Source organism: Rhinichthys klamathensis, unplaced genomic scaffold (genome assembly GCF_029890125.1).
Source record: "Rhinichthys klamathensis goyatoka isolate OS25496 unplaced genomic scaffold, OSU_Roscu_1.1 h1tg000161l_1, whole genome shotgun sequence".
Classification (NCBI taxonomy): domain Eukaryota; kingdom Metazoa; phylum Chordata; class Actinopteri; order Cypriniformes; family Leuciscidae; genus Rhinichthys; species Rhinichthys klamathensis.
This window is the reverse complement of record NW_026606695.1, coordinates 2,413,944-2,431,904: the sequence shown is the minus strand read 5'-3', so window position 1 is coordinate 2,431,904 and position 17,961 is coordinate 2,413,944. Positions and strand designations below refer to the sequence as shown.

General features: G+C 40.0%; 1 protein-coding gene across 2 annotated transcripts; it reads right to left on the bottom strand.

Moving 5' to 3' along the window:
• Positions 1–21: 21 nt before the first annotated feature.
• Positions 22–17,628, bottom strand: per1b (period circadian clock 1b). 2 transcript variants are annotated; one of them, XM_056258925.1, is made up of 19 exons: positions 17,424–17,628; positions 11,302–12,122; positions 10,754–10,974; positions 10,337–10,458; positions 9,917–10,118; positions 9,424–9,618; positions 9,141–9,326; positions 8,897–9,050; positions 7,887–8,130; positions 7,593–7,701; positions 7,325–7,481; positions 7,013–7,131; positions 5,887–6,033; positions 3,591–3,887; positions 2,152–2,960; positions 1,765–1,951; positions 1,391–1,583; positions 758–908; positions 22–664 (listed from the first exon to the last, which is right to left on the bottom strand). In XM_056258925.1, exons 2-19 carry the CDS (start codon positions 11,682–11,684, stop codon positions 359–361), a joined length of 4,182 nt encoding a protein of 1,393 aa, XP_056114900.1. In that variant the 5' UTR covers positions 11,685–12,122; positions 17,424–17,628; the 3' UTR covers positions 22–358. The 2 variants fall into 2 exon arrangements, with proteins under 2 accessions (XP_056114900.1, XP_056114899.1); XM_056258924.1 differs by having other exon boundaries at positions 10,754–11,007; positions 17,424–17,627.
• Positions 17,629–17,961: the final 333 nt, after the last annotated feature.

Sequence of the window (17,961 nt, the reverse complement as noted above, 5' to 3'; positions counted from 1 at the left end):
GTCTGAACGTCCGTTAACATTTGAAATAGTTGTGTAACACTCCACAAAATGGGGTTTTGCAGGTCACTAGAACTGGAATTAAACAGGTGGTGTCTTGAGGTCAAATCCAGAGTGGTCTAAAGCCAAGTATCCCTTACTTCCTGCCAAATACCGACTGCCAACAGATCATAACCTCTTTGCAATAACCAAAATATCCTTAATTTGAGATATCACAGTCTTTCAACAAAGCAATTTTGCTTTACATTCATCATCTGCCAGCCTTCCTGGCTAATTAGCATTTCTATATAGAAATAAATAAAACTGGATAATTTAATGAGTACACAAACGATGTCATCAGTATTGCACTGGCTCAGTGTCTTTAGTGTGTCATCTGTGAAAGTGAGGCACCCATTTCCTCCTCGATCTGTGAGGTTACTCCTTGTTCTTCTATCATCATTTCTTGGTCATTGATTTGTGACGTCATAATAGTCCTATCATTCTCAACCTCCTGGTCTTTGCATGACTCATCTTCTCCCTCAGCCTCGCTCTTCTCCATGGCCGTGTCTGCTTGGGTGTGTTTCTCAGCACTGCACTCTAAAACACTGCAGAACTCCATTTCGTGGATCTCCACATCGAAGGGGGTCGCAGAGGGCACCGAAGGAGAGGACTTGCAGCCCACACATGCCTGAGAAACACATAGCATATAAATAAAACAATCAAGACTCAGTGTTTAGTGGTGTATTGGGTGGCCGTTATTGTCTGAGAGATTTAAACTCACAGAAATGTTGAGAGCACGAGGCACGCGTCCAGTGCGGATCCAAGGGTGAACTTGACTCAATTCGCTCTTCTGCTCTTCAGTGAAGCGAGGCTGCTGTTTCTGCATGGCTCTCAGAGCAGCACGGTCCGCTTTCAACACAGAATCTCTGTCTCTGTTGCAAAACACATTTACTGGGTCATTTACTGGTTGTATCAGCCTTTTACAAGTGGGTGAGTAGTAATTGTTTATGGGGTGGTAGCATAGTAAAGCTATTCGCATCAGAATGAGGTGCATCAAAATGTATGTTTGATATAATCACAAATCAGTAATTGTGTTGTAGGGATGGGAATCGGATTCTGGATATGATTTGACTAGAGATAATGATTCTGTTTCTTTAATGATTCTTTTTAGTCATTTTTGCGAAAGAATAAATGCAGAATTTGCAAGGCATGCTATGTACCCCGCATATGTAACAAACAAAAAAAAAGAAAAGAAAAAGTCAAACAACAAAGCAAAAAAAAAAACAAGCAAAAAAAAACAAAAAAAAAAACATAGTAATAAAAAAATATATATTTTTAAATGCAACTACTAATCCGGCTCTCAATTCCCAACCCTAGTGATGTACTGAAACCTACAAAGTATTTTATAGTTTACCGGATGGGCAGCTGGTAGGTCATCATAGTCTTTTCATCCGTGTTGGCCATGAGGAGCCAGATGGGATCTTGTAGGACACATTTGATGAACTGTGCCTCTCCATCCCCCTCTGCTGTCTGCTTGCGGGAATGGCTGTTTTCGGATGAGTCCACACTACCAAAGTACTTGCTTGTATTGCTGCTCTGACTGCTTCCTGTTAAGTCAACACAAAAGAGAAGTTATTTAACTCAACTGACACTTCTCAACAAGTAAAAACGGCTGTGCTGAATGACATTCAGTTCCTTCATACAAAGTAACACTCTAGTCACCTAAAATTATTTAACCATTTATATCATTATTTATACAATATATTGAAGATATCATCAAGCACTCACTAGTTCCACTTCCAGAAGAGCTGCAGCCATTGGACCCTGATCCAGAGGACCCAGAGAAGCCTGTGCCTGATGACCTTGAGCCTGAGGCGGCTGAGCCAGTGCCTGAGCGAGAGTCCTCCTGTAACAGCAGGTCCAGCAGATCACTGGAGGTGGACATGGCGTCTTGATTGGAATCATTTTGTTCACCCTGCAAAAGACAATAATTTACCATTTTAAGTCACCGTGCTGATATTCTATTAGTAAATAAGTTGCTCCTGAATATCACTGTGATATCAGAAATCTAAATAAAAAAAGTAGATTAAAAAAGTAAAGTTATTGGCATTGACCACTAAAAAAAAGCATGTTATCTGTAAAACCTTTGTAAGGCATATTATTGCATTTTCTTACATTTTCATTTTCTTTTGAATCCAACGCTAAACCTCTCTGATTAGAGGGGTTCTGTCCTCCTCCTGTTCCACCTCCCTGTCCCACCATAGGAGATGTGGTCTGTTGCACTGACGCCAAAGCTGATGCTACCTCTAACCGGTTGCTTGGCGACTCCTCCAGCTGCAGCAGATTTAAGGGTGAGGAGCATCTGGACTGAAAGAGCGGAGACTCTGCTCCTTCTCTCTCAGCGCCGGCCTCTCTTTGGCTGATGGAATGAGGGGTGCTGGAGCGAGAGAGGGCGCGTGGGACTGGAGTCGGAATCTGACAGGGAGCAGGGGACGTCATGTTGGCAGCGGGGAAAGGGAAAGCCGGGTTTGGGCTGTAGAAGGGCTGAGGAAACATGTAGTTGGGAAATACCAATGCCATCATCGGGGGCACCATAGGAGCCCCCGCCATCTGCATCGGCAACTGCGAGTTCTGAAGGGGGAAGCGTAGCCCCGCCTGTATGCTGGGGTCTGAGACGGGATGGGAGAAGGGGGGATAGACAGGAAATAATGGAAGGACGCCGGGAGGGTACGGGACAGAGTGAGCGCTAGCTTGTGAACCTGACGTGGGCCAGGAAGAGGAACTGGCTACAGGTCCCATGGGTATGGAGGAATTAGAGGGCCTGTCCAAAGCTGGAACCCCAGGACGGAGGCCTCTTATTTGGCCGGCTGGGCTACGGGACCTCGTGTGCTCTGAAGATTCCTGGTGCTTCAGTCTTTTGCCTCCTCGACCGCGTCTACGCCCAGTGCTACCTGCTGCTGGGTAATCCCGAGAGCTGCGCACACCTAAAAATCAAGAAAAAAAGATAAGTAAGGTAATGTATATCCAGCCAGTTGAACATTAGATTTACATATGTACATTATCCCAACCATTACATGGCTATTTGCCACAGAAGTAAATAAGACATGAAATTTTGATTTGAGCTGAAATATTTTATTAGCACATTAAGCGCAAGCAGCTTTGAGCCTAAACGAACGAAAATCACAGCTATCATTTAAGGGATAATGTACAGCCGTAAGACTTATTAAATAATGATGTGGACATGAAATATTGATTTTAGAAGAAACCATTTTAAAATCGTTCTGTTTATTATCTTGTAATCCTTTAAGGTGTGCAAAACAATCGTTCTAGCCAACAAGACGAACACATCAACAATATTACTATATAGGCCTACCATTAACACTGAAGTCCCCTGATTTCATTTTACAGTAAATACAGTTGATAATCGAGGCACAAGATGGCACCAGATTATTACATCATAGCTATTGATGGTCATTATCACGGAATAACTGACCTCAGAGTGTCACGACTGACCAATCAGAATCAAGCATTTCAGAGAGCCATGTAATAAATGAAGAATAATTCTGTGTAATAACGTGTGTTGCTTTTGTGTTTTATATTATGTATGTCCTCACCTCTTGCTAGGGGTGTGGTCGCTTGCTGGCGCAAAGCCGAGGCTGGGTCAAACACTCTGAGTTCGCTCAAGTCTCTGAAGCGGTACATGAAGTTATGCTCCTCTTGCTGTGTGTGAGCCGACAGGACTTCTTTCGTGAGACCCAACCTTTCTCCTCCTGCTCCTCCTAGACCTCCTCTTCTTCCTGCATCCCTATCAGGAGCAGGACTAGGGGGCAGAGTAGGTGTGGCTGTGGGAGGGGCTTGTGGTTGAGTGGCAGCAGCATTCGGAGTGGGAGGGGCTTCCTCCATTACGATATCTGTGGTAATGAGGAAAAAACAGAAAAACGTGAAGTGTGGATACTATAAAAGAAACTCGGTTTCAAGGAACAACCACAAGAACAAAAAAAGAGACGTGTTTGACAAAATAAGATATAACAATTGAAAACTGAATTTCTTTCATGTTTTTTGACATCATGATTGTTTTTTTGTTACAGACACACTATCAACTTATAAACACTTATAAAGCCCTAAGTAGTTTAGCTCCTCAGTACTTGAGCGAGCTCCTATCGCTTTATAGTCCTTCACATCCACTGCTGTCTCATAATTCTGGCCAGTTGGTAATACCTAGAATATCAAAATAGACTGCGGGTGGTAGATCCTTTTCCTATTTAGCCACAAAACTCTGCAACAGTCTTCCTAGCGTTGTTTGGGAATTGGGAGGCAGACACACAGTCAGTTTAAATCTAGATAAAAGACCCAACCCTTTTAACCTGACATACACATAACACACTATCACATTTCTATAATTCAAATCTGTTAAAGGATTGTTAGGCTGCATAAATTAGGCCAACCAAAACCAGGAACACTTCCTATAACATCCAATGTACTAGTTACATTGTAAGAGGAATGGCATCTATGCTAATATTGGTCTGTTTGTCTCATTCCTATCCCAGTCAGCCGGATCCGGTCCGTATCCAGACCACATGGTAGACCTGCACCTAGAGATGACCACAATGCAGCCCTGAATGTCAACGGAGACCATGACAACTAGACGGGCCCTAGAGACCGATCCCCTGCCAATACCTCGTCGGCCCGACAGCCAACGGCACAGACCCTTAGTAAAGACCACAAGAACCAAACAAGTCCTTTGCACAGACCCTAAGGCCAGCTTCAACTCCAATCCAATTGCCCCCCAACTGAGCATGTTTTTTTTTTTTTCTTCTTCTTCATTCTGTCACCTTTGGCCTGCTTAGTTAGGGACACTTAATATTCAGCAATATTATTGATTTGATAATATTATTGATGGGGCAAAATATCATATCACGATTTTTTTCAGACAGGATCACGATCTTATGATTTTTTTTGGTTCATTTTGGTTTTTAAGACTGTTTTGCAAGTTAATGAGCAGTACAGCCAAACTAATTTCCCTATTTTAAAAATGTAGCCTTACAAAGTAACAACAGAAAAAAGAAATGACAGACCATTTAGGCCAAAGAAGCGGGAGGCGATATGACCAAAATCGTATTAGTATTTTTAACTTCATGAAAAATAAGAACAAAGATGCAAATTACAAATAATAGGACAAATACAACGTAAGATACAAATTAAATAGAAAGAGCGCTTTAATATTTTCAGATACAGTAGGTGTATTTAACAGTAGCATTCAAGTAAGAAATTGAATAAAAAACAAACAAACAAAAATAAAACACTACATAGACCTCACTGTATGAATTAAATAAACACTGATTTTCTCTTTGTATTTTGTTGTTTGATTAACATTAATCATACATTTTTATTTATTAGGTATATTAGGCTGCTGTCACTTTAGGACCAAATGTGAATATACGTACGCGTTGAACATTATGTTGGGACGGCGGCACCAGAACTGCAACTGACAGAATGCACTGTAGCACGATCATAAGATCTCTCTTCAAAGGCAGATCATGGAGACATTTTAATCGTTCGATATCCCACACCCCTAATTTGACTGCACTGACCCTATTGGATGAAAACTGAACTGAGCTGGATGTTGACATCACTCTTTCCTGCAGAGCTGCTTTGAGCTAAATTGAACTCATTCCATATTTGATGATCTTTACACAGTTATTGAACTGAACTGAATCAACACTGTACTGTCCTCAGCTGAACAATGACACTATTTTCTTTTTAGACCTGCTTTACAGCAATATTGAATTCTGTTTGCATCAATGATCATTATTTTCCCGGTTATCACGGTAAAGCTGCTTTGAAACAATCTGTATTGTATTAAGTGCTAAATAAATAAAGATCACTTGACTTGACTTGACATTTGCCCACCTGACTCGGGAGGTTTTTTGTCTCCCACATGGACGATGGTGCTGCTGAAACTACACTGGGAGGTGACAGACGCAACACTTTCCGCTTTACTGTGCATGGCCAGTGGGGGTAACAATGCACTCTCCTTTACCAGAGACACAGATGGACCTGCAGGTATAAGTATCTGTTAATACACAGCATATCTTAAGCTATATACACCACCGTTCAAAAGTTTGGGGTCTGTTTCTGAAAGAAGTCTCTTATACTCAAAATTCAGTAAAAAATCTCATTTTAATATATTTTAAAATGTAATTTATTCCTGTGATGGCAAAGCTGAATATTCAGCATCATTACTCCAGTCTTCAGTGTCACATGATCCTTCAAAAATTATTCTAATATGCTGATTTTCTGCTCAAGAAACATTTCTTATTATTATCAATGTTGGAAACAGTCGTGCTGATGAATATTTTAATTATATAAACAATTTCAGGATTCTTTAATGAATAGAAAGTTCAAAGAAACAATTAATTAATAATAATAAAAAAAATCGTACAAACCAAACTTTTGATCAGTAGTGTATAATTCAAAATGTCACGCAAATTTAGTGGTATACTAATGCAAACACTACCATTTGCATAATCATCTGTATGTACAGTATATTAACTGTACGTAAACTTTTTTATTTAATCAGAATTAGCAAATAAATGTGTTTGGATTATGGTGGATTTATGAATCCTGTCAATCTATGGAGAAAGCCTAGCTCATGAATATTATTGTAAAGTTTTCCCTTCAATAAAATAAATGATGCCTACTGTCCAAATGATACATTACATAATTAACATTCATGAGTCAAACCATCTACATAGTAGTATTCATTAGTTTGCCGAATGCTTACAAGCTCAGCAAAAAAAAAAAAACATGGCGAGCACTTATTTACATGCCATTGTTCCCATTTAACCTGTTAATATTAATGCAAACCTTTAAATAAAATAAGTTTGCTCAAACCTGGCATTTCAGTTTTGCTGTGGTAACAGTCAAATTTGAATGGTAGAGGTGTTGCACAATATACTGCATACAACTAAGACATGTAACTACCACTGAAACACATTAGTACTGTTCTGAATTAGTTTATCATTGCAGTACCCACCTTTAGCATTGCGTGGAGCGTCCTGCTGTTTGTCATCATCAGATGTGGAGGAGGCAGTGCAGGAAGAGGAGCCACACTTCCTCTTCACCGTGTTCGGGATGTTACAGCTGTCCAGATACCTGATGAACCAAACAAAATGCTGAGTCCAGGACCTGCCACTGGATTACTATCACAATGCCTATATTTACATGCAGATATGTCACAAGAGATGCTCTCTCTACACTAATATGATTGATTAGTCTGCAATTAATAACACATATTCAGTGATAATGTGTGATAAAGTCAGTGCTTTTAATGATCTGAAACACAAACCTTATGATACTATCCAAGCAGTTGATTTGCTGATAAGAGTAGGTGGAGGGCGGCTCCTTCGGGACGATCAGGGAGGGTGCGGAGCTCTTGGAGGGTGGAGCAGCACTAGGACAGAGTCTGCTGCCCAGCTGTGCCGCTTCAACTGCTTTCAAAGCACCTGTTTTCCAGACACAGAGAACATCTTTAGACAAACAATCTTAAAAAAAGAAAATAAATTAAACTACGAATGAAATTATGGCTTCAAAATAAACTTTATGTGTTTGTGTACCTGCGGTGGTGTGTTTTTTAGGAGGAGGTCGGTTGCGGGATTCAATGAAGACTTGTTGTCCGCTGGCCTTCACCATGTGAACATCTTTGCAGATTTGCTGGAAGGTCATCTGTTTAAAAATGCAGTTCATTTCATTTAAACCTTTGCTATCAATCTCTGGCCTTCCTTTCATTTATATGAACAGTTCCAATTTAGAAGTAAAGCTATATGACTGCCTGTTACTGCTTACAATTCATGTGCAGTCTTCGTTTTAGGCCACATACAGTTTTAAGGCTTCGGTCTCTAAACACTTACTGGTTTGTGGAACTGCGAGGGGTCCTTTAGACACGGCCCACTGCTTTCTGATGAGGAGGTGGCACTGGGCTGGTGCTCGTGGGATCCATTGCTGGCCAGGCTGCTGTAGCCCTGAGAGCTGCCGTTGTGGACGGGCTGCACCAGAAGCCTGTGGATCTGCTCACTGAGCTGAGGTATGTCTGGGGACAGGGTCCGCTCCTCCTGACCCCTCGGCGGCGTAAAGACATCCTCATTCAGTGGAGAGCTGGACAGAAAGAATCAAGAGGTAAATGTGTGGATGTACATCGTACAGTAAAGAAATACAATATGTTTGTTAGTTTGAATCATTTCTCCAAAAGGCTACAGTTGTACAGGTGTACATGTATGTGTGTGTGTAGCAGCTTGAAGCCCTGTGAGTCTGCATGCTGGGAGAAAAGAAATGGTCCTTAGGACATATTGAGCTCATGAAAAATCTGTCAGTGTATGCATAAAAGAGCATGTGCTGATGACTGTGATTGACTGTGCACATATTACATATGGTATGTGTGGGAGGTATGGGACTGAGGAATTACGTGTGTATGTCTGTGTGTTTGGGCTGTGCGCATGTCTATAGAAGTGTGCACAGATGGATATATATATATATATATATATATATATTTATTATATATTTCAACTGTGATAAAAATAAAATTAAGAAATATTTTTGAGCACCAAATATTAGCATATTATAATTATTATTAGGAATAAACTGTAATTTATTGTTAAATAAATTTAAATTGTAAAATATTATTACAATTTAGAATAATTTTCTAAGTACTCTTTTTACTGTTTTTGATCACATGAATGCAGCCTTGGTGAGCATGAGTGACTTCTTTCAGGAGCAAACCCAAAACTTTTGAATGGTAGTGTTCATAAATATTAGATAAAAAGATCACTCATCTTTGATTCACTGATGTCACGATAAATTAAATAGCAAGGGTTTCTAACTGTTAATTTGGGTCTTGTGTGAACTCATATCCATGAATACTTACGTTCTGACTTTGTGGCGTCCAACAATGAAGGCCACTTTCCTGCTCCAGGGGTTAATAAAGGAGGACCAAGAGGTGTCTATGGTCAGATACTCTCCGTTACGTGCACACATCCGCAAGGGTGAGTGTTCAAACGGCTGCCCTGCAAACTGGAGAACTGAGAGAGAAAGTGAAAGTTGTGCCTTACCGCTCGCATTAAAGAAAAGAAATGGACAGAGGTTAGAGAGAGAAAGGGAGAGTGACTCACTCTTCTTATGGATGGCCACCATAATGGGCCTGTCCTCTGGATGGAGGTACAGCAGGACTGGGGTTCCCACCAGGTCCTGAGGCAGGTACCCTAAAAGAGGAACTGCCCGCTCATCCACCTCCTGAAAGAGACAGCTGGGGGTGTGACTGGTAGTGAATATCCTCTTATCCGGAGGAATGCGAGGGGCTGAAAGAGGGAATGAGAGAAAGCGAGTTTATTTTTCCATCAAGTTCCATCAAAACGTGGAGAAAAACTGATGCGTTTTAAACAAAAAAAAACGTACCCTCATATCCCGAGTGTACTCTCTCTGCAATAAGCAGACAGCAGGGTTGAGGGTAAGCCATGTCAGAGTCTCGGAGCGTGAGCAGGTAGGGGGTCAGTCTGAACGGGTAGTACTTTACATCACCACTGGATGAGACGTCTCCACTGATGCGACAAAACATGGACTTCTCTTGGGTGCAGTCAGCTGGTGGAGAGGCTACAGTCAAAAGAAAGGGAAAGAGAGAACTGTTTATTGCCTTAAACTTCATTTGTATAGCGTGACCATAACTGATCTCGGTAGTCCTTTTTCAATAGATAACCTACAGTACATGGCACAAATTATATCGGCATACATCTGAATGAAAGTCTTAGGTTGGAAATGTCATGAGGGTGAGAAAATGATGACAGAATGTTCATTTTTGGGTGAACTATTCCTTTAAGATCAAAACCATTGTAACCCTTTCTGGTTGTCAACCTGCCCTAACACAACCAAAATACACCTCACACAAACATACCAGAGCCGATGCAGGAGGCCCATGATGGCAGCCTGCAGGGTGCGGTGTTGCTGTAGAAGGTGCTCACATCTTGGGGGGCGAGCAGCTCTGAAAACAAAACCCCGTGCAGCTTCTCTGGCTTACTGCGCAGAAGAGATGATCCCTGCGGTGAGATGTACACAACCTTCCCTGACAGGAAAGACACCGCCATGGAAAATGTGTCCTGCACAAAAAAAGAACAAAAAAAGCGTCAAAATCCTTTTGCTATCTGGATTACTATGACACTTCTTTGACTCGCATCTTTTCATCATTGTTGTTGGCGGAAATAAAAAGCCGTACATCCACAAACATTTGTCAGCTAACACTACTTTTCAAACAACAATATTCAAATACAGTATTACTACAGGAGAAAGAAATGGGCTTGTGTGCGAGTCAACGTACTGTATTTTTGAGTGTGTATTCAGAGGTGATGTTGTCCAGTTCTTCTACAGTGAAGGTGGAGAGGTCGAGACTACAGCCATGACACTCCTCAACATTCCACTGGTGATAATACTCCTGGTTGGCTGCAAGATTCAAAGCAAAAAAAGAAAACCTTTAAATACATCAATGGATGCACAAATTCTGTTACCGGTGAAGTGTGCAAAACCTGTGCTTCTAGTGGCACCAAACAAATATTGTGATTATTTTTTATTTTTTTTACTTTACCTAAATATGTCCCTCATCTTTCATTGTTTAGACAAAGAGAGTCCCAACCAAAACTCGTGCCATTGGTTGAACCAATGTTACTATATTGGGCTCATTTCAGTCTGTTGCCTTTCCTGCAAGACATAAAAACCTACATGTGAAATTCCCGCTCACCTCTGACTTGTCTGACACAGCTGAGGGCGTATTTGAGGGCATTAAGGGTGCTGGAGCGTCCCTTCATCTTCCTCTCTGGTGGCAGACGGATCTTCAGCTCATTCAGGGCTCTCATCAGCTCTTTCTGTGTCTGGACACGAGCGGACTGATTACTGCTGCAGCCGCTGGTGGACGGCGGATCTTGCTCGGAGCTGGCGCTCAGCAAGCTGTAAGCCAGAGAGCTGCTGGGTGGAGAAGAGCTGTGAGAGTTTGAGCTGAGGGAGAAGAGATCAAAAACAAGTGTCGCATTTAGAATTTGTATAGAAATGTATAAGAAAGGTGATTGGTGTGCTATAGTGCTATCTCCATGTGAGGAACAACCCAAAATGTATTGACTTGATTTCAGAGAATGAACATTAACATCATCAATCCTTAGATGTCATATTCGATTTGAGAATTGCAGCATAGGAGAGATTAGTAGTCAATAAATAACTTAAATTTCAGGCATTTCATCACACAAAGCTATCGTATGGCTTAAGAAGACTTTCTAAAGATTTTCTCTCGCTCACCTCTTGTTGCTCTCCGTAGTCTCCAGACCCATGGCCGAGTCTTTTCCGTTCTGACTGGAGGAACTCTGATAACTTCGGTTTGACTGCCTCCCTCTGGATCCGCTCCCTCTCTCCATCCCTCCTTCACTTTCCCTCTCCCCAGAGTCATTTCCACTTGATAGTCCATCCGTATCATCGGAATTTGTCCCACGGTTGCCACCTGGGGATCTCTTGGCATCAGATAGCCCTCCCGGAGATGACCCTGTCTCGCTATTCACCGGATTCGATGAGGGAGAGCTCTCACTCATGCAGCAGGATCTGTTTTCAAGCCCTGCCTTTTTCTCTACTCTTGCTCCTCTAGCTGAATCATTGCTGGGCGCGGAGTCGGAGTTATCATCGCTCATAATAATACTGTACGAATAGGCAATTGCCAAGGTGATGAGATTCACCTGATAATAGATTAAAGAGTTTTTAAAAAGTTCACTATGTTGGACTGCTTGAACTACAGTGGGAAATCATTTTGATGCAAATACTCTTCACAGATTTGTCCCGCAAACAAGAATCATGGTATATCCAGGTGTCTCTGCACCCCGTCCGTTGATCCTTTTCTCCTCTGGAAGCGGTTCAAAATAGCTTGTTAACGGCAGAAAACGTTGCTCATCTCAGAAAAACAGACAGAACTGGTTGTTATGAAACAGACTTGGCTGCTACCACAGAGCCAGACGGAGTGTGAAAATGCGAGAGAAAGTGCCAAAAACAGCCGCTGGGAAATGGGTTCTGTCTATTCGGCCAGTCTTCTTCTCTATGCCCTCTGTGTCACTTTATCTCTTCTCGAAAGACAACTGCCAGGAAAAAGGAGCAAAAGAAAAGGTAAGTGTGCGTCAGTCTGAAACATTTGGACAAAGAGACATACTGAGCTGGTTAGTCATCTACAATTAGGTAGTCCCATTATATCTAATAAAAAATATTATTGGTGAACAGCCTGGTCTTTTAACAGGAAGTGCTGTATTTAGGGGTGTTTTTGTTTTTCAACCAGGTAAATTAGCTATTTTCCTGCACATGAGAGCCCAGATATTCCCTGTTGGCCACTACAGAAACCTTTTCTGGTCTCCTTGGTAACCAAGACTACTTTCTAGATCCACACATCCACTCTCAACCTTCAACTACGCAAGCTTGTTTTGTCTTTTGCATTTACCATCTATGGGGAGCAAAACAAGGATCTATGTGAAACACAAAAAGACATCTCGACTACTGTATATATATATAATATATATATATATATATATATATACACAGTAGTCCAGATGTCTTTTTGTTTCACATAGATCCTGTGTCGTCTGTGTTCTGCCAGAGTCTTTTGTGCTTCCTCTCTGGGATTGTTACCGTCATCATCCCTCTAATGTTCCGATTCCATTTCCGGAGCTACTGAGTTTAGACGTACACATTCTAAATTTACTGCAAACAGCAAGCAAGGGAAGTGACACTAAAAATTGAGCATGTAGCCAGAAACTAGAAACTAATTCTAAGCCAATCAGTTATTCTAAGGCACATTAACTGTGTGGTAAAGTATAAATACACAATGAAAAGTAGCCAGTGGCACTAAAATTAGTAATGTTAGGAAATGCTGTTCTTTGTATGACTATGAAGCTCAAATATAGAAGCCCAGTTTGAAGATGCACAATTTATTTATACAGTAAAATATATCTACCCATTTGCTTTTATTTGGCTGACCTTAAAACTACCAAAGCCCTGTTTATTAATATCTAATATTATAAGATCTCTAATCAGTTGTTTCATATATCATATATCAAAATTCTTTGTTAGAATTTATGGACATACTTAAGAGATTCTTTGACGCATGAAACTGTTACTGAACTATATATAATTCACTTAATTTAAATGGTTTACCAGACATGGATTAAGAGCAGTTGAACAGCTTTGATCAGCATGAACCTTTTAGCCCACGTCATTGCCAAGAGAACAACAAGTGTAAAGGTGTTTAAACGCAAATGCCTTGCAATTAATCCCGGTCATTAACAGAATGTCAAATGTTCAAATCATGAGGCAGCTGAATGGAGGAAGTGAAACGGCCGTTTCTGAAAGAACTAGGCGCACAAAAAAACTGATCTACATTTTCAGAGAAATGTGTCCTGTTAAAATTGTAATTTATTATTATTAAGCAACTTCGACATACTAAGAGGTAAGTGTCTTAATGTTAAGGAGTGTCACTCAAACACAGTGAACAATGGACACAAACAATTATATCAAGATGCCATATTCACATGGAGCAAGAAAACAAACTTATCTTCACAGACGTCAAATGGCCACAGATGCTGCTTTTCTTAAGACAGAGTCTGACATACCATGTGTTTCTTTTTTCTGGGCCAGATCAGGGCTGTTTGTTTGGAATTAATTTGTTTGTGTGGGCGTTCTCCTGCACATGCATACGCACTTATGACACCTGTTCTGCACCTGTTTATACTTGTTGCCCATGTTCAGCAAAGAAACAGAAAGCTGCATCATGCATATAAACTATAAAATGAACCACCAAGTGGATGTCCGACTAGATCTTAAACCACAAAGCATCATCAAATACTCTCTTCTGCATCCTACAATTATATGTGTAATGGAGGTTGGAGATGTTAGAAAATAGTCCTACATAAAGAGCATTTATAAAACAGTTAAGAATATTTTCTGTAGTAAATGTCTAAACGGAAAATCAGTGGATTAAGGGGGAGAGCAAGAGTTTGTGTACATTTTTTATTTAAAAATATACCGAAGTATTACATTAATGAGAGCTGTTGTCTCACAGGGATCCAGGTTCCTGATCATACAACTTAATCGAAAAAAAGACGGGGGAAAAAACTCGACCGATAATCAAGATGAAAACGTAATCTGCGCTAATCTTCAAAACATGATGCGTCATAATTTTTGTTCTGCGCTGAGCATGAACAAACGTGTGAATGCAGACGTGCACAAATTAAAGTGTGGAGAGACTGGATACGTTTTAATCAGACGCTCTCAATCCAACGAATATACTAACAGTTCACCCTCTATTCGTTCTGTACTTTCTACTGAACGAGACAAACACTGCAGCATCTCTCTTCCATTACAGTCGAGATCCACTGCGTGTCCGCGCGCGCTCTGCCTGTCCCAGCGACTCGTGCTCGTGCACGCTCCACTAGACAGCTCCAGCGAGGAGGAGCGTCATGCGAATGTAATCTGGGCCTAATGGGTGGAGCTAGAATATCCAAACTCTGTCCCTCCCCCTCCACCCCCTTAGAGCTCAAGAGAGGAGGAGCTGGTCGTCATTTGACTTTGCAGTGAGTACCACTTGCTCAAAACAGTGCTATCCGGAAAAAAAACTGCTTCCGGAACATATTTTATTGGTATTTTTTGTATGGTTTATTTAATTCATGGATTTAACAGAACAACGAGTAAGATCACCCGAGTCAGATTACGTGATATCATAAAAACGATTTTATACAACAGTTCAATAAGTCAACTTGCACTTTGACTTATTTTTGCAGCTTTTTATTCAACTATTTATGTTTGACTGATAATGAAAAACAACAACAAAGATTATATATTCAATAAAGATGACATATTCAAAGTTAGTTGAATATGTGCGCTTTGGCACAGAGAAGCCCCATGATGTCATTTTACAGTAACGCATGTACTAAACGCAAACACGATTAAAAAAATGACACTCTGGAAAAATGTGCGACCCGAGCTATCCAAAGCCTCGGAACAAGGTCACAAGCATATGGTTTCATGTGGGGTGTCAGGTGTTTCGACAGACCACTCGAGCAGGTAATGTTGAGGTGCTCAAAATTATACTGATACACTCAAATTACAATATAACTTTTGGGGAAACCGACATAGTTGTCACTGCACAATAAACTGGAATAGAAGGAAATAATTCTACATCACTTTTAATTTAAAGAGAAACAGAAAGAAAAAAACTATCCAGTAACAGACTAAATGATAACTAAAATGTGAGCCAAAACCACTTTTGCTCTGATATGCAAAGAATGTCATCATCATGTTACCCCAGTGCGATGCATCACACATATTTCCCCGAACTGTCATCTAGTCTCACATAACCCGACTTTCAACTAACAACATAAAGTCTGAAAGCAAGCGCTTTAGATTGACCTCTTCGTCCAATACATATAATACAACATGAGAAAGTGGAGTACTGTATATTTTGAATAATATTACCATTTATCATTTATTCAATTCAGAATCATATCCTGTCACTCTCATTAGTTGAAGGGTCTAAAATGTTTTGAATGTTTAAAATCTAGTGTGACTGATGCCACCTTGAACCTGAGACACTCAACAGATTTTTTTTTTTTTCTCTGGGGCATTTTGAGGGCTTTAGTCTTTGGGATTACTCTAAAGCAGGACAACTTTTTTCTGCAGAACCCCTCTGATCAAATGTATCTAATATTTTCATAAATAATGATTATTAATATATTGAATTTTTGTTTTAATTTTAAAACAGTCAAAATATGTATACAATTTATTTAATTTATTTTGGGATTGACATTCCTATCACAATTTCACCAGCAGTTCCTTCATGAACCCCTAGGAGTTTGCAAACAAGTATTACAGTACAAGACATGTAAAAACCAGAAGGACAGACTTTCAGTTGCCTGTGAAACAACAATCTAATTGGCATAAAGGCAGTATCTATTAGCCTGAACAGACTGAACTCCTCTGGCAATTACAGTAATAAAAATAAGTCATAATTAAATTGTACTTGTACTCCACAGCGGATTATTCATTTTTAGACAATAGTATTGAGCTTCCCTGCTTTGTTAGTATTAGGAGTTCAATTGTAAAAGCTTAACCTACTTATCCACAACAGCATTCTTTGCATATGATGATGATGAATTGGAGAGAGGGCTAACGTTAGTTGTCACACATGCTACTCAAGTGAATATTTCTCTAGCTTTAATTTAAAAAATTTTATAGTTTCTGTTTAGGCATAAAGTAAACCTTAAAGTCTGTTCTTGCTCAGGAAAAAAAAAAAGTGGTAACACTTTACAACAAGGTTTCATTAGTTAACTACAACTAAGAATTAACAATAATTCTACAGCATTTATTAATTTTAGTTCATGTTTATTTGAACATTTACTAACATATTATTAAAATCAAATGTTGAATTTCCAAACATTAGTTAATGCACTGTAAACTAACATGAACAGCTAGATTTTTTTTCTTATTGTGAAGTGCTACCAAAATAGTTTATTGACCGCAAGTTGGACCGTGTGACAACATGCCCCAACAGCAACATTACACAGCATATTATCTGCTTTTCAACGAAATGTAAACAATAAAACAATTATGAAGCATAAAAAAGTCCCTGAAACAACAAACATTATGAGAATAAAGTGCAAAATGACCAAACCGCTGGTTTGTCCAAAATATATTGTAATCAATAAATTAATGACATACAAAACTGTCACAACTTGCCCTGACCTAACTAAGATTTATGGAAAAAAACCTTGTCCTCAAAACATTCAATATTTCAGACACAATCTACCTGAATATAACTTAGTTGACTAACTACTGCACCTTAATGACATTGGAATTTGAAGTAAGTCAGCATAATGAACCAACAACATGACAAATCATCCGTATTGATACTTTAAACACCTTTAAGTTCAGATTACATGACTAGAGGATGTTTGCATCACTTTTCTCACTTTTATATCATTTTACTTAGTAAGGCAACTCTCATTTTTTTATTTAACAGATTTTTGGGTGAGTCAAGCCACAGAAGACCGTGTTTGGTCAATGCGTTATGCGTCACAGTTTTACTTTACTCGCATACAAAAATGTCAACAAAAATGTGGATAACCTTAAAGGACAAATTGAACAGACTTGCAAAACACAGTAACTTATGATGGTATGATATAAGGTATGATGTTTGCATTTCAACCAGTTTCATTATTTTGGCTTATTGTGCAACGGTCAATAGCTATTTGAACAATATTCCACGCAAATCAGCACCTTCTGTTGGAAAAATCTAATGTTGTAACCAGAATTGGTAACGTAGTATAAAAGGTTCAATCGAAAAAGAAGAAACATGCCACATTTAACGTTAAGCTCCTGGTAAATGGTGGGCTTACCTTCTGAGTCTTACTGCTCCGCCGAACGAGAGGACAAATATCCCTATGTCGAAAAGTATTACAAAGTGAATAAATTCCTGGTGTTATTAAATCGGTGAAACATGAAACCGACGTTCGTACATCTGCAGTCCACTGGCATTCGCTGCAATTGTGTGCTAGAGATTTGTTTCCCCACGACTCCAGACACACACGAGTACACGTGCTTTCCAATCTGTCTAAAACACCGAGGAATTCAATTGGCTGTGCTCGCAGCAAGCCACGAATCCCATTGGTTGACTCCACCCATTCACGGCGAAGCTTTCGTTGATTGGCCGATGCCAAAGGCGCTCGGCTCACGTTCATCAGCTGTCACGTTGCAGCGCGCCTGTTGTTGTTGCAATACATGAGAGTGAGAGTGTGTTGTGGGCAGGACTACATATTCCTATTAGACTGCTGTAGATTTATTTAGAAAGAAATTAAATATAGTATGTAGGTCCTTATGACCATTTTTAGCTTAGTCGTGAATGCAGTAAACTGAACTAGACCACATGAAATTGCA

Bases quoted from the DNA above. Each gene is read 5' to 3' on its own strand.
- per1b (XM_056258924.1), bottom strand. From the start codon at position 11,684: ATGAGCGATGATAACTCCGACTCCGCGCCCAGCAATGATTCAGCTAGA. The intron at 10,119-10,336 runs GTACGTTGACTC...TTTTTTGTGCAG, and splicing joins AATACACACTCAAAAATACA to GACACATTTTCCATGGCGGT. The intron at 9,051-9,140 runs GTGAGTCACTCT...TTTCTCTCTCAG, and splicing joins GGTGGCCATCCATAAGAAGA to TTCTCCAGTTTGCAGGGCAG.